Source organism: Myotis yumanensis, unplaced genomic scaffold (genome assembly GCF_028538775.1).
Source record: "Myotis yumanensis isolate MYYU_CA2020_CCGP unplaced genomic scaffold, mMyoYum1.0.hap1 SCAF_20, whole genome shotgun sequence".
NCBI lineage: Eukaryota > Metazoa > Chordata > Mammalia > Chiroptera > Vespertilionidae > Myotis > Myotis yumanensis.
In genome coordinates, this window is record NW_027223771.1 from 9,921,220 (window position 1) to 9,937,397 (window position 16,178).

The following is a 16,178-nucleotide window of genomic DNA, read 5'->3' on the forward strand; positions in this document are numbered from 1 at the left end:
GTTGCCAGGTTTCCGTTGGCTGGTGTGTGGCTGGGGGAGGAGAAGACCTTCTCGCTGGTGGCGGAGACCCTTCCTGCTGGAAAGGCAGGGTGTGTGCTGGGTGCTGGGTGGTGCTGAGCGCGCCCCCTTCAGGCCCCGACGCCATCGCACAGGCGGTTTCTTCACGGCAGCCAAGGTGCGGGACAGTTTCAAGCTCCGCTAACCACTCTGTGGTGAGAATTACAGAGCTCGGAATCGTGTGGGCTTTCCGAGAGGTTTCCTGTGATGCTGGTCACGGACTAGTCCTCTCCTGTAGGTAAAGCACCTGCTCCCAGTCTCTGGGCTCACCAGACAGGATGGGGAATGGGATCAGGGAGCTGGTGTTTGCAGGTGGCCTGTGACAGCCGACCTAGGCCTGCGGCCAAGCAACGAGTGAGCACGCGGGAACAAGAAAACACATTAAATAGCAACACGAGGAGACAGACCTGGTGCTGGTCAGTGCCGCGTGGATAATTGTTGAGGGTGAGCTCGCTGTGAGGAAGAAATCAGAAAGGTGGAAAGAGCCAGACATCCCACGTCAACCCCTTGCCTCCCAGAAGGACTGGATACTAACCTGGACATCCACTTCCGGTTCAGGGGAAGGTCAGAGAGGTCAGTTCAGCCCCAAGGCAGTGGCTGAGGTGCAGCATCTCTGAGAAGAAAGAATAGGGTAAAAATACAGCAGAAATCATCAGAAATATAAACGATAGTAATTGTCAAACACGGAGACACTGGGCCTTATGCGATGCTGTTTCTAAGCATGATCCCTGATATTTGTGGAATTCTTTATAAATCGTTCCCATCCGCTGCCCTGGGACCCCCTGAGCCCTTCAGTGCTGCTGTAAGTGCAGGAATTATCCTGCCTCATGGACAGTGAGGAACTGGGGTTCTGGGGTGATGCCAGCCCTGAAATGACGTAAGAACCACAAGACAGGACTAGATTCCAGGTCCTGCAAAGACCACCCCGTGTACGTTTCATTTCATTCCGTGTCGCTTAAGGCAATCAGATGTCCACAGCCCCATCTACTGGTGATCCCTGACGTGTACCCGGGCGGGGAGGGTACCCAGGCATTGAGACGCTGCCACCCTGCGAGTCCTTGCGCCTGGACATCTGTGTGCCTGACTCCGGAGCCGCAAAGGTCCTGGGAAGCTGTGAGTGTGTGTCTGATGAGCGCCGGATGGACCACAGGCTAGGAAACAAGCCTGGAGCCTAACCCCACTCCGTCCCTGGCTGAGTGATCTCAGAGAGAGCATTTTCCCTCTGGGGCTGGACCTTGGAGTCCAACTAAGAGGTAGATTGGTTCTGGAAATGGATAATGGTGATGGCCGCACAATATTGTGGATAACTTACTGCCACTGAATCGTAGGCTTAAAAATGGTTAGAATGGTAACTTTCATGTTGTGTATATTTGCCACAATAAAATCAGTTTTAAAAGTGGATGGCTTTTCCTGTGGGAGCCTTCTCCTCGCCCCGCCATGGCGTGTGCTCATCCACTGATACCTGTGTTCTCTGAAAAGGGGAACATCTGGCAAAAATGTCACTTTGCCTGCTGTGTTCAAGGCTCCCATTCGACCAGATATTGTGAATTTAACTTGCGCTAAAACAATAGACAGCCCTATGCTGTCATGAATTGGCAGGTCATCAAACCAGTGCCGAGTCCTGGGGTACTGGCAGAGCTGTGGCTCGAGTTCCCAGAGTCCGAGGTGGTGGAACTCATCCTTCTGGCCAGGGTGCTTTTGGAAATATGTGTCGTGGGCCACATGTTTGCACCAACCAAAACCTGGTGCCGTTGGCACCGCAGAGTAAACACAACACAGAAACGATATGCCATCTGCTCTGCCCTCGCTGCCTCAGCCTCACCAGCACTGGTCATGTCTAAAGGTCACCGTATTGAGGAAGTTCCTGAACTTCCTTTGGTGGTTGAAGATAAAGTTGAAGGCTACAAGAAAACCAAGGAGGCTGTTTTGCTTCTTAAGAAACCTAAGGCCTGGAATGATATAAAAAAGGTCTACACCTCAGCAAATGAGGGCTGGCAAGGGTAAAACGAGAAACCTCGTCGTATCCAGCGCAGGGGACCTTGTATCATCTATAATGAGGACAACGGTATCATCAAAGCCTTCAGAAACATCCCTGGAATCACTCTGCTTAATGTAAGCAAACTGAACATTTTGAAACTTGCACCTGGAGGGCATGTGGGCCGTTTCTGCATTTGGACTGAAAGTGCTTTCTGCAGGTTAGATGAGCTGAATGGCACTTGGCGTAGAGCTGCCCCCTCAAGAGTAACTACAGCCTCCCCTGCACAGGATGCTCAGTACAGACGTGAGCAGAATGTTGGAAAGCCCAGAGATCCAAAGAGCCCTCCGAGCACCACGCAAGATTCACCGCAGAGTCCTGAAGAGAATCCACGGGAAACCCTGAGGATCATGTGGAAGCTAAACCCATGTGCAGAGACCATGCGCCGGAACGCCATTCTTCGTCAGGCCGAGAACCACAAGCTGCGGGCGGACAAAGCAGCAGCAGCACTGGGAGCCAAATCAGATGAGAAGGGGGTTCCAGGCAAGAAGCCTGTGGTCGGGAAGAAAGGAGAGAAGGCTGTTGGCCTTCAGAAGCAGAAGAAGCCTTTGGTGGGGAAAAGGGCTGCAGCTACCAAGAAACCAGCCGCTGAGAAGAAGCCAGCAGAAAGGAAACGCACCACAGAAGAAAGAAGCCTGTGGCGTAAACTTGCATTTGTTTGTTCCATACGCTCAGGCCACTGTGGACAGCTAATTCTGAATAAAAATGAGCAAAGGCGACAAGAAACATAAAAAAAAAAAGTGGATGGTGCTGGATGCTCCCCCATGAGCCAGGCCCACGCTGTGCTGTCAGCTCACGGCTCTGCATGAAGGACCGGCACCCATTCAGTCTGTGAGCTGGCAGGACCGAGCCCTCACGCCCAGGGCGCCTTCAGCAGACAGCCTGCCATGGAAGTGGTGCCCGCGTGTGGGGGGTCGCCTTTCCAAAGGGTCGCCGTCTCTAATTAAAATGTTGGGTCAAATCAGAAGCATCCGTCTATTGTGTGGCACGTCAGGACTCGTTGTAACTTTCTTCCCGTTTAATTATTATAATGAACACAATTAGCATGTGCTGTGAGCCCTTCACCTTATTTGCATTTTATATGGGATAATTAAAAGTGCCCTGATAATTACATTAACTCAGTGACAAATGATTTGACTGCCTGCGTACTGCTGTATGGGGAATAAGCGCCTTTGCATATTCATTTTCGTTAGTGACGGACGTTTCATTTGGAAAGACCCCAGAGAGTGCAGCTGTCAGAGCCCGAACCTCTTACAGGAGTTGAAGGGAAGGGTCCCTGTGGCCCAGCGTCCCCGTCAGTGCCTCTGTGGGGAAGTCCATGCGTCACGTAACCGTCCGCCCTGCATGTGCCCAGGCTCCTGCGGGCTCCTGGGGAGAGCAGCATGAGCTGGACGGTGAGGCTCTTGAAACGACATCGGCCTGAGCTGTGACCTGCATTTTCCAGGTCTTGTGTGATTTGGTGATTTAGTAAGAAAACCCAAACATTAATTGACTGATCATCCCTAAACTCTGTCTGTTGTCCTCCCCTCGGCCGTTTCCCTGCAAACGAGAGCAGGGCTGTTCCCAGCCGTGCACCCTCGGGGCTCAGGGTCGCAGAGCGGTGTGTTCCCAGGCACAGCTTTCCAGCCCGGTTCCAGCTCCGAGCCTTCAGAGGCAGCCCAGGTCCTGCTCCAACATTCTCACTGTTTGTTGTTCTCCAAGGAGAGGGTCCTCGGTCACACCCCTGTGTACACTCCCCAGCCTGTCCCCCATGAATGGAGGCCACTGTGGGCTCGGAGGGGCCTCCAGGTCCCAGGCCTTCCTGCTCTCACAGTGAGTGTGGGCAGCTCGCTCTGTGGCTGTCACGCTGCATCCGGCTTTCTGTTTCCTCTCTCTGTGTGACACGTACATTCCTCTTATAAAATAAATACCACGTCTGAGGATGAGCCTAGGGGTGTCAACAATATAACCATTTTGGAGTTACTCTCAATATTACAGCTCAGAGAAAAATACGGCTTTTCCCCCGCAAAAGTAAAATTCAATCAGTTGCAAAATAAATTTCCTAATTAAAAGTAAGTTTTGCTTAAATATTTATCTTAAGACTTTTAGTGAGTGACCTGGCTGGGCTTAGAATGGCACTTGCCAGTTGGCAGTTTGGCTGATGGCAGAGAACGTCGCCCAGGTCACCGAATCCAAATAAAGGGCACTGTTTACTCCCCTCATCTCTCCGGTGAGCTTTCCAACACGTGCTCACGTCAGGGGCCCTTTTCCTGCACAAACCACCCGAGAAGTTGTCAGGAGCCCCACGCGTTAGCCTGTGGCTGCCAGGCCGATGCCCGGAGCAGACGCAGCCTCGGCGGAGCCCGAACCTCCCAGGACCAGCATGGCCAGTGACTTGGGGTGCCCGGCTGAGAAAGGGGCCTCCTCCCCGCGGCTGGCTCACCGTGTTCCCACAGACCCTCCCGCCTGCAGACGGGGCAGCAGCAGTTCAGGGCCTGGTGCAGGCACAGCCTGAATCCGTCTGCAGCTGAAGTTTTGACGTGATCCTTGACCTCCTGAACGTCAGATGCCACAGAGGACAAGGGTGTGGGCCTGACGGGAGCGGCTGGGAACGCCCTGGCTGTCCGGCGCTGTGACCTTGGCGGGCTACCGAGCGCCGAGCCTCGTCTACTCATCTGTGAAGCGGGGCCACGCGGCCACGACTCCCAGGTGCTGTGTGGAGTGAGGGGGACAGTCGCAGGGAAGCTCGGGAGGCAGCTGCTGCCCGCTGGGCTCGCCCTGCATCACCCCTCCACGGCACCGAGCCGCCTCCTGGCGTCACACAGGCCTGCAACGCTCAGGGCCGCACAGACCGGCCATCCTTCCTTCACGGGCCTCCTCAGCCTCTCAGAGTCTGAACACTCCAGTGAAACACGGTCACCACCCAGCATTGGAGCCGTGAGGCGGAGCACTAGCCTCGCTTCATCTCAGCTGGACTGAGAAAGCGGGGAGTCCACCGAGCTGCTTCGGCAGCGGCTGTGAGACTAAGAGCACAAGAGAGGACCTGCCTTTGCCCGGGGGACATGCAGCCCGTCGTCCTCCCTGAGCTCCCCCATCACAGGACTGGGCCGAGCAGAGGAGACGCACGGGGAGACGGCCTGCACCCCTCACCGGGGTCCTCTGCACAGGCTCCGGTCAGGGGTGCCCAGGCCTCGCGTCCTTGCCCCCCGGGAAGCCTTCTCCTGACGGTGGGGTGTGCACAGAAAATAAGATCAGAAGGACGCTCTGTCGGAGGTGAGCGCCTGAGCCGGGCTGGACCTGGGCTGCCTTCGTCTTCAGTCACGGAGGGGCCTTTGTTCTTAACCCCCCGAGAATATGCTTTCATTAATTTTAGAAAGAGAGAGAGAGAAACATCCATCGGTCGTCTCCCATATGTGCCCGACTAGGGATCAGACCCGCAACCCAGGTCTGTGCTCTGACCAGGAATCGAACTGGCCTTTTGGTGATCCTCCAGCCGAGTCACCGGCCGGGGCACAGAGGAGCCTTTTAAATAATCGCTGAGATGGAAAGCCCTCCTGAGACGGGAGCGGGAGCGGGAAACCCTGTGGGTCACAGGCGCCGATGCCGTCAAACAGCGACTGGGGCGGCCGCCAGGGTCGTGGGTCCTGTCCCGGCTGCACAGCCGGGTGGCCTTGCTGAGTCCCTCCCTCTCGGGGCTTTACCTTCCTGTCTGATGGAGTGTGACTGTATCATGTGAGACGCGTGGGAGGTCATGGCCAGGCCAGCCTACGTAGGTATCTGTCACCGTTTTCTAAGTACGGCAGTCACAGCCCTGCTCTTGCCACTGGTCTCCTGGCTGCTTTCTGCCTGGAATGCTTTCCCTCAGAAACCAGCAGGTTTGGGGACATGGTTGCCGCCTGTCCTGCTCCCAGAGGCTTCCTTTCCTGTCGGCCATGGTCCTGTTTCTTCTTGACCTCGCTCTGGTTTTCTTCCTACTGGTGGCACCTGCCCCTGACATTTCCCTGTTGACTGTCTCCCACTCCCAGCCGTCCCACTAAATGTCGGTACTGAGAGCAGTGCCACGCAGGTAGCAATTACCTGGTAAATATTTGCTGAATGAAGGATCAGATGTGAAGGTGACACATCACCCTTAGGCATGATACTGCAGAAAAGGTTAAAATGGCCCCAGATTTTGAAAGATACAGCACTTCTGTTTCACTAACCAAACCTCCTGAACTGACTTTTAGCTAAAAATGTAAGAGCCGTTTCTTTGACACTAGAACTTACTATCTTCGGACCTATTCTGAAAGAAACTCCTTAGTTTTGTTTTGCTGGAGCCAATAATTCTGAGAACCAGAGGAAACTTCTGTTTAGTGTTTGGCAAATCCTGTTGTGAGAAAACACTGCCATGAGGGAGCACGGTTCACGCCCCAGCCCTGCCTCACGTGTGGTGGGGGACGAGGTGGGGGGTGGGAGGGAGAGTGGGTGCCTTTGGGGTCTTTGCTCACCACGTTGGTGCATTGTCCTAGCAGATCTGTGATGGTGATGACGGATGTTTTTTAAAAGCCTTTTGGTGTATCCCCACTCCAAGCCAGCGCACTGTGGGAGGGTCTGCACTCACAGACCCCAGAGCACGTGTCGTCCATCTCCGCAGCAAGCTGGTGCGGCATTCTGAAGGATTCTTCTTCAATCCCTTTGGGACCCTTCATTGTGTCAGCAGGTGCTGCCCACCTCTCAGAGACCTGCCCGGGCAGCAGTCAGCGGTCTCCCTCTCAGGCGCGGGGAGTGTTTTGTAGCCTGAGGAGAGGGAGTGGGCTCTGCACCGGGCAGCTGCCCCACAGCCAGCTCTGCACCCGGCGGACGCTCCCTGCGGTGCCGCTGCTCAGCTGCTCATCTGTAAAGTGCAACCACGCGGCTGCCACCTCCCGGCCGTGCACATTGGACTAGATGGCGCGCAGTCCCTGGGCCAGAGCCAGGGCCAGTTCTGTGTGGTTCGAGTTCATCATGGGGGCCTCCCTGCTCTGACGGGGAAAAGGCCCGAGTGCCCACCGCTCAGCCCCGACACGCCCTTCCCTCCAGCCACCTCCGCTGTCAGAGCATCCCCAGCTGCTGAGAGCGCTTACGTCTCCTGCACAGGGGCCCTGTGGGGACCCCACAATGTAGAAGCACCAGGGTTCCCGTCGGGGTCCCTGGGCTGCACTCGCTGCTCTGGCCCCGCTGCCCTCCCCTTCCCAGGGCCACGCCTTGCTGAGCAGGACACATTGCCCGGTGGCCACCAGATGCGGTCGGGGAGGCAGTGAGAGGGTCTCCACTCAGCACCGTGGGCCCAGAGGTCGGAGGAAGGGAGACCTCACACCCAGGGAATTCTCTCTCAAACCCACCACGGAGCCCAGAGGTGCTCTGAGCTGGTGTGAGGGAGCGACGGGGAGACGCCTGACATGAATGACGGGGAGCCTTTCATGGCCCCTAATTGGAACCTTATCCTCCGGTACTTAGAGCAGAGAGATGAAAGCGGGGAAATCCGAGAGACCATTTATTTCACTTGAGAAAGCAGTAAACGAACTACAAAGAGATGTGACTGCTATTATATTTTTAAGATTAAATAAAATTGTCACAGACTAGTGCTGGGCAGCCGGTAAGTGCTCGGGGAATGCACCCACGCTCCCCGTCGGCTGCTGGGAGGTGGCCAGGCGCTGCGTGGATGACCCTCACTCACCCAGGGGCTCCCTGGGAGGAGGTCGGCCACCAGCTCTCCAAGCCCCTAGGAGTATTGGAACCTTCAGGCATTGTTCGGTATGCGCCTCCGCCACCCACTCCTGCCCCCACATGTCCTGTCATGGCGTTCCTAATCCTCCGGTACCACACGTGTGTGTGTGTGTGTGTGTGTGTGTGATGATTCATGAAGGTCACTGTCTGGCTTCAGGTGTGACAGGACTTGTCAGGAGCGATGCGCTGGCCTGGCCACCCTCGCTGGAGCTTTGCAGCAGGACCTGTTCGCAGAAGGAATGCAACGCGACTTTGTCTCTGCTCTGCTACAAAAATATGCTTTGTTCCAACGATCTACGGACCGTCGCGGCTGTCTCTCTTGGTGCATTCAGATGTCTAGACACCTGCTCTCACCCCTCGGGTGAGGACATCTTGTCTCTGACAAGAAAAGGGAAAACAAAACAAGAATTCTTAGGCATGAAGACTTTGCCTTGGTGAGATTAGCTGTCTGTACACATTCTGTCTGACTTCACCCCCGGCCACACTGACCAACAGAACTGGGTGGCCTTAGATTTGAGAGGCCGGCTCGTAGGGCGCCGGGAGGAGCTGCCCCTGCTCTCGGACCGCAGTGCCAGGAGCCTGGGAGTCGGTGGGGTGCTGGCCGAGGGACCCAACCAGCTGTTCTTGCAAATGCAAAGATGGGTCATCGCAGCACTGGATGTAGGTTTGGGAACCTGAGCTTGGTCCTCATCCCTTCCCTCCCCAGAGTCATGAGTACCTGCTCTTTGCAGGAACGGCGATGGGCACCATGCGAGGTACTAGGGGCACAGCGTCCCCATGGAGCTGACAGCGAGCGACTGGGAGACGGATTCACTTTTATAGCCCCGTTTCTGACATGAGAATCGGAAGACTGAGCTGGAGTTTGCAGAACTCCCTGCAAGGAGAAGAGATGGGCTTTGTGGGAAGACTGGGTCCTGCTCGAGGGCAGGGATGGCTCTCACTTGTCACCACCCCGTTCCAGGTGCCTCGTCCCACTCGGCCGGAGCAGACGCTCAGTAAACATCGGATGAATGGACGGTTTGTCTGCTCGCTCACTTCCTGGCTCCTGGCAGCACTCCAGGCCGTCACAGTCGGAGGAGAGCCGGGCGGTTTCCGTTTATGTAACAGGATAGAACCTCCGCGGGCCTGCTCCCCTCGGTCCCAGGAAGGGAGTGTGCGTTGTCCTTTTCAGACGTGTGATCCGCACACTCTCCCAGGCCGGATGCACTTCCAGACCAGACCTACCGCTACTCAGCCCGTCACCCCACTTCCCTTTTTCTTTAAATGTAACTGTTGGGAAAAGTACTCGGGTGATACCACAGATCAGCATCATCAGTCGATTGTACATGATAGTGTTTGTTCCAGAAACGTCAGGCCAGATTGCAGACACTCAGACCCCCAGGCAGCCGACTGCATGCGTCCCGGACGGAGCTCATGCAGTCGCGGGCCCAGCAGGTTCCCCTGAGCGTCAGCCCTGCCCTCTCCGTTCCTCTCGTTCAGTTGTTACGTCTGATCCTTTGAGACAAGGCCGAGAGCTGGTCACTGGATGCCTCGCCCAGCAGAACCTGGGTGTTGAGGAGGCCTTCGTGCTGGGGGTCGGCGTCTGTTTGGATGGCGGTGTGTCATCCTCCTCTCCGTCTGGGCGGACAAGACTGTGAGAAGCCGGCTGGCGGCAGGCACAGGACGCGCAGCGTCCGAGGGCCCGCAGGGGCTGAGGGTGAGCGGGAAGCCAGCACTCAGCGTCCCGGGGCTGCCTGGGGACCTGGGACAGTCTTTTGAAGTTTCTGAACGTCATCTTTTTTGTGATGAAAGAGGATGGTCACCCACCCCCGTCTGCCCACCACAGAGAGTGCGTAGAGTGAGGCCGTGAGGAGGGCCTTTGCACACACTGCCGAGTGCTGTCTGCCCGACCGGCTCTGCCCTGCGGGTGAGGGGGTCGTACGTGCAGTGTCCTGGAGACGGGCCTCCAGGCCTCCACACAGAGAGACCGGCGTCCACCCGCACCACCAAGAGACGGCCTTCCCGGACTCTCCGTACACCGGCCGGGAGCCTGCGGTGGTGCCCGGGGCCCTGAGGATTCCGCGTGCGGCCCACCCCGCAGGGGCCTCCGTCCCTCCAGACACAAGGGCCCCGGCTGGTGAACAGCACACACCTGTTCTCATGTCTGCGGCTGGAAGCCTGAGGTCGGGATGCCAGGCTGGGGGCCCAGGAGGGTCTCCTCCAGGTTGCAGACGGCCACCTTCTCGTCGTCCTCACAGCGTCGTGGCAGAGGGAGGCCTGTCCCAGCCGCGAGGGCCCCGATGCCCTCCCCCGGACACGCTGTGTAACCAGGGCTGGCCGTGCAGGCTGAGGCGACGGGACGTGGAGGCCGACAGACCATCCCGCTCACGAGGGGACGTGCGGGTGGATCCCCCGGTGACACGGACAAGCCTCGCCGTCCAGCAGGGCCGCACAGGACAGGAGGGAAGGTGCAGCGGCTGCCGCCCTGTCTCTGGTTGGAAGGAGAGGCCTCTCTGGCTGTGCTGCCTGGAAGGCTTCCTGGGCGTGAGGGTTCCCTGTGCCTCACAGGAAGCTCCTGCCGATGACTCGGGCCCACGGCTCCGTCTGTGAGCTCTGCCCTCTGCCTGTTTCCCTTGGCACGTTGGGCACAGCAGCTCGAAGCACACGGTCGGCTGAGCCTCTGCTTGTTTCTAGGATCGTGCTCATGCCGGGACTCTCTCTCCTCAGAGCTGTCAGAACGCCCTCCACCCCACCAGGTCCCCCTGGCACCCGCTGTGTGCAGAGCTCGTCCTGTGGGCACAGGGTCGGGGGAGGCCAGGCTGTGGCTTCCAGGGGCTGGAGATGCTGCCGAGGCCCAGCCAGAGCCAAGGGCCGGTGCTGCCGGATCTGCCCAGCGAGTGGCCTTCATGGGGAGGCGGCTGGGATGATGGAAAACAGGCCGTGGGCCTCACCTGGGAGGGGCTCCGGTCCTGCAAGCCCCTCGGTGGGAGCAGATGCCACCGAAGAGGACGCGGCAGCAGTGCCCATCGCTACGTCGGCTTTGATATTCTGGTCACAGGCGCCTCGTGGGAGCCTCATCTAAGCCCTGAAGCTGCCCTCCCGCCCTCCCCCACTCCCCCACTTTGTAGAGAGGACCCAGAAGCTCCAGTTGGTTAACTGACCAGAGCCAGGGCTCCTGACAGGCCCCTGGAGCCGGCAGTGCGGGGCCTGTGGCCGCCGAGGGGTGGCTGACACGCAGCTGGTGAGGGCAGCCTCTCGGGTGAGACGTCCCTCTGGCCGGGGGAGGAGGAGTCACAGCTGCACCTTGGACTGAACTGTGTGATTCCCCGCCCACCCCGTCCCATGTTGAACATTAACCCCCCCGAGACTGCACTTGGAGAGGGGGCTTTTAGGAGATGACTTAAGGTCAGTGAGGCCATGGGGGTGGGTCCTGATGAGGCAGGACCGGTGGCCTTGGGGAGAGGTCTGTCTGTCCACACACACTCGCAAGAAAGGCCAGGGTGGGGTCTGTCTGTCCACATACACTCTCGGGAAGGCCAGGGAGAGGTCTGTCTATGGTCTGCACCCAGGAAGAGGCTCGACCTCAGACTCCCAGGCTCCAGAGCTGTAGAAAGCGGGTTTCTGTTGTTGAGGCCGCGTGACACGTGGCGGCAGCCTGAGCTGTGACGGGCCAGCAGGCACCCGGCTTCTCTCCGGGAACTCCTCCACCTGCAGTTCCCAGGCGCCAGGTTGGAACCCGCCCTGCAGGTAGGTCCGCATTGCCTGCGTGAGGGGCAGCCTCCCTCGTGGCTCTCCTAGGACCTCGTCCTTCCCTCTCTGATGCCTCAGGCCCCTGTGCTGCTTGTCATTCGTCTCCTGAGAGCGAGAAGCATGGCCTCTGCCCCACAGATGTGACCCGAGACTCGGTCCGTGCCTGCTGACCTCACCTGGCCCCTCGGTGCACCCAGGTCTCCTTCGCCTGGTAGAAGGCACACCGATGGGAGCCAGAGGCCAGGAGTGGCCAGGGGTCAGCAGGTGAAAGAATCAGCAGCTTGTCTACTCCACCTTCCATCTTCTTTTCTTTTTTTAACCAGATTCCTCTTTAACACCCGTGTTTGTGTCCCCGGCCCTCTCTCACCAGGCCGGGCACACTGCCAGCATGCAGCCTCCTCGTTCTCAAGCCCCTGCTTCCAAAGAAGAGGGAGTGGGGGTCTCTCTTTCTCTCTTTCCCGACCCGCGTGATACTAACAAAGTGGTGAGGACAGGGCCCTGGGCAAAGATCCCCTTCTTCAGTGGGTCATAGCGACCGGAGAAGGACCAAGACGGACCGCGAAGGCAGGAAGCTCTCTCGTGCTCCAGTGCAGGCAGGTGGTTTCTGCTCGTCTGCCTCAAACTCGAGACACGGGCATCTACTTCTCAATGAGAGAATCTCTTTCGAGATCCAGCACCCCTCGCCCTGTGTGCTCTTTATTTGGGCACCAACAGGATGTCCGCTATGGCGGGGGGGGGGGGGGGGGGGGGAGGGTGCGCATCAGTGATTTTCAGCCTTTTCATCTCATGGCGCACACACACCAACTGGTAAAATTCTGCAGCACCCCAAAAATACATTAAATTTCGCCAGTTTGACCAAAAAAACAAACAGGTATAATTTTGATTGATTCGCACCAAATGTCTATTTTCCTTTTTTTTGTCTTTTTTTTAAATAATCTAAGGGAAAAGAGGTCAGTGCCCCTGCCTGAGTACTCACGTTCTGCCTGTTGTAAGAAACACTGCACACCAGTTGGAAATGGTTCGTATACGTCATTAAAAAGTTTACTTCTGAAGGAATTCTCCACCTCCAAACCAGAGCATTAGGGCCACTTGCCCAGGATGACACGACTGGCAGAGGGGACGCCGTGTTGGAGGGGGTTTCTCGGTGTGGTGGGGCCGTTCTTGGTCCCTGTCTGCCGTCCAGGCCCCTCCCGGCCGCGCCCTGACACGGAGCTCTGTGAAAAGCCCTGTGGTCGGTGCCGGCCTGCGTGCCCTAAGGGTAGTGCCCCCTTTGTAAACAAAGGTGACCGACCAGCAGCTACTGATTTAGTGCCAGCTCGGTCGGGAACGCAGAGAGAAACAGCGTATTACAAACAGCTTTCCCCGACTGTGTACATTCCTTTCATTCAGCAACTTTCATGCCGCGCGGTGCCTCTCTGTTGACTTTCTCCTGCCTTGGGAACGCCTCGGCAATCCAGGGGTGTGACCACCTGTGGCCCGGGAGGAGGGACTGGACAGAATAAGACGGAGCCCCCTCACCCCGCAGTCTGCCCGGAGCCTCTCGGGCAACTCTCTCCGGGTGCCCAAAGCCCTCACCATCCAGGTCGGGCTGTTGGCATCACAGTCTTGGTTCCTACCCCTAAGGGAGCGCTCGGCCCAAACCCGCCAACGGTTCCGCTTGCTGATGCCACAAGCCCCCCTGACTCGCCCGGCGGTGGTCTTGCCTGAGTCTCTGTACGACAGGTTAGCCCCTTCCAGACCTCCAAACCCTGGCTGCCCACGATGTGTGGCACGTGGTTCGAAGGCCAGTGCTGACCAGATGTCCTGCTCTGGCTCAGAGCCAAGCCGGGTGCGGCTCTCACCCCTCGTGCACCCCAGCCTGTGCGGGTGGTCTGTCCTAGAACTCCTCACCCCAGGTAACTGCCTACGTCCATTAGTGTCTTCGCCGACAAGAGGCTTAAAAGTCGTGGCCGCTGGCAGGTCACCCCATGGCATGTGTGACCTGTAAACTCCTCCTCCACAGGCAGCTCTGCCTGTTCCTGGGGGTCTGACAGGCCCCGAGGGCTCTGCCCACCTCAGCGAGGGGCAGGGGTCTAGGGGGAAGGGTCCCGCCGGGCACTCCTGTCTCGTTTACCAAGAACCCGGTGTTGTCTTTGTCACTGTGCCTGTGCCAGCCAGACTGGCCAGTGGGGTGTCTTCTGATCGCGTTTCAACAGTGAGGTTCCACAGAAGAAGCTAAAGGGGGAGGGACTTCCCATAACGGGATCGTGTGAACTCTAAGGCGGTGACCATTTGGCTGTGCCACGGACTTGTATCTAATGATTAGAATAACGATGCAGGTAAACGCTTTATCAGTAAAGCGGACGATAGGACACGTTTTTCTCAGCCGCGTCGGACACGGCGGCACACGGCCATGTGCTGAATGGTCACACTGCGCATCTTTAAAATTCCTGCTGGATTTGAAGGTATTAACAAGTCCCTACCAGCATTCTCTAAAGGTTTTTGATGTCATTTTAGCTATTGAACTGAAATATGTGAACTATTACTTTGTTGATTTTCTTCTTAAACCAGGCTGCATTACCATCTGAGAGTGTGTTCTTAAAGTATTGTTAAAAGTGCTTTGAAAACTTGTAAATCCCTGTAATTTATGTTTCTCCTGCCTCTGCCGTGGCGTTCCTTCCCTCTGGTTTTAATCTGAATGCAGTCCTGTCTGGGTGTGTACCTGTAAAACGGTGTTTCTCCGAGTACAATTTACAGTCCTGGCTTGGCTTTCACCATGTCCCCACCCTCCTGTGAGGACTGTCCAGGCGAGGTTACTTGAAACAGACCTGATCTGGACATTTCTGAGTTTATCGTGAAGGCCCGGGGGTGAGTGAGGAGGGCTCCCTACAAGCCCATTAACTGCGTGTGCACAGCCGTCAGCCTCGCCTGCTGCACGGCCACGGCCGCGTTTCTCTAAACAATTCTCCTCTTAGTCTCCGTGGCACCGATGGGAACAGATAAGGAGGACGGGTGGGAGGAGGGGCCTTGGCAGCCTGGGCCGAAGCTGCTCGTTCCCCTACAATCCCCTCTTCTTCCAGGGCTGGTCTGCATACGGAATGGATTTATCCGCGTTCATATGTTCTGTGAGCGGGTCAGGGACTGCAGTGGGCAGGGCTGCCAGAGTGTGTCTGCCTGGGGCAAGGGCTGTGTGCAGGTTTAAGGGAAATGGCTGTTCTGCTTCTGGGGGAGTGGGGGCTGGTGTGTGGTTACAGCTCACGTCGCAGGACCTTCATCACGATCCTAGTAACTTAAATGGCTGCAGAACTTCTGGAATCTTCTCCTCGAGTTAGGAGATGAGGTTCTTGTCTGATCCTTTCAGGTAAGGAGTGGGAGTCTTTTCCTCCTTCCGCTCCTTCCGCGTGTCCTCGTGGTTCTTCCTGGCACTTGCCCATGGAGGGGGCGGGGCCGGCCGGCGGCTGACAGTTGACCTGGTTGCTCCTCTGTCCCAGGTCATCGTGCAGTCCGGCCGCCACCCCACGGTGCTGCAGAAGCTGTGCCAGCTGCCCTTCCCGTACTTCAGCGACCCTCGGCTGGTCAAAGTGCTGTTCCCGTCGCTCATCGCCGCTTGTTACAACAACGGCCAGAACAAGATCATCCTGGAGCAGGAGATGAGCTGCGTCCTGCTGGCCTCCTTCATCCAGGTACCTCCGTGCGGCCTGCCTCGGCTGGGCGAGCCACCCGCCTTCTAGGGCGTTCACCTGCTTCTGTGCTTGGAAATTATTCACAGGATGTCGGGTGGCGAGAGGGGGCTTGAGTGTTGTGTAGTTTCTACTGGAGGATTTCAGGGAAAGGGCGAGTGATGCAACGGTAAGCCCACACCAAGATGTTTCCAAAGGACGGCCAGGCCTCGCGGAGGCTTTAACGTCTCATTCATCTTACATTTAGTCTGGCTGTGAGGGACAGGCAATGATTGCTGAGGGAAGATCAATTAGAACTTCAGTGTATTGGCAAATGTTTAAATAAATACTATTCACACACACACACACACACACACCTGGGTGTTTAACAAAAACCTGTTATATTGCCTTTAGAAAAATCTACAACTTTTAAGAACGGCCTCCTGTGTTTCTGGTTGAGTGAGTCTGTAACCGGTGCTGTACTGAGCAAAGCAGTGTTTCCACGGCGACACTAACTCGGTCGCTGGCAGGACAACAGCCAAGCTGGCTCTTCTTTAATGTGTGCTCACAGCTACCGGTGGTTTTCTTCTGTCGTCGTAGATCATTATTTCCTGAAAACATTCCATTTTCTTTCACATATAACACCACTGGGTCAATTATGTTTAGACATCTTTTATTTTCAGCTTAGTTATTTTGTTTGAGCCTGGGTTTCATTTTCTGAAAAAGTTTTCAAAGATATTCAAATCTACAGGTCAGGTACAAATTTTCATAAAGTGTCCTATGGTTAAATCAAAGTCTTACTAAAGTCTTCTGTAACCATCATAGCCAGAGTTAGGGTTCTACATATGTTCTTGGAACCTTGGGATTGAATTCAATAGAAATTACATTTAAGACTGTGATTGTAAACGCAGATGCTTCCTTCTTCCAGTCGGTACTTTGTGGTCCCTCCAGGTTACACCCAGCTCTAGGCACTGGCATCCCAGCAAGGAATGAAA

The 16,178-nt window shown here is 56.5% G+C and overlaps 1 protein-coding gene and 1 pseudogene across 3 annotated transcripts in view; both read left to right on the top strand.

The window, feature by feature from the left end:
* SCAPER (S-phase cyclin A associated protein in the ER) overlaps positions 1-16,178 on the top strand; it is a 166,046-nt gene that overhangs the window by 145,483 nt on the left and 4,385 nt on the right. For all 3 annotated transcript variants that reach the window (XM_070400670.1, XM_070400669.1, XM_070400671.1), the window contains exon 30: positions 15,016-15,207. In XM_070400670.1, coding sequence (XP_070256771.1) covers positions 15,016-15,207 — 192 coding nt within the window. The remainder of the gene's footprint in view (positions 1-15,015; positions 15,208-16,178) is intronic.
* On the top strand, positions 1,293-3,157 carry LOC138998312 (large ribosomal subunit protein uL4 pseudogene; annotated as a pseudogene).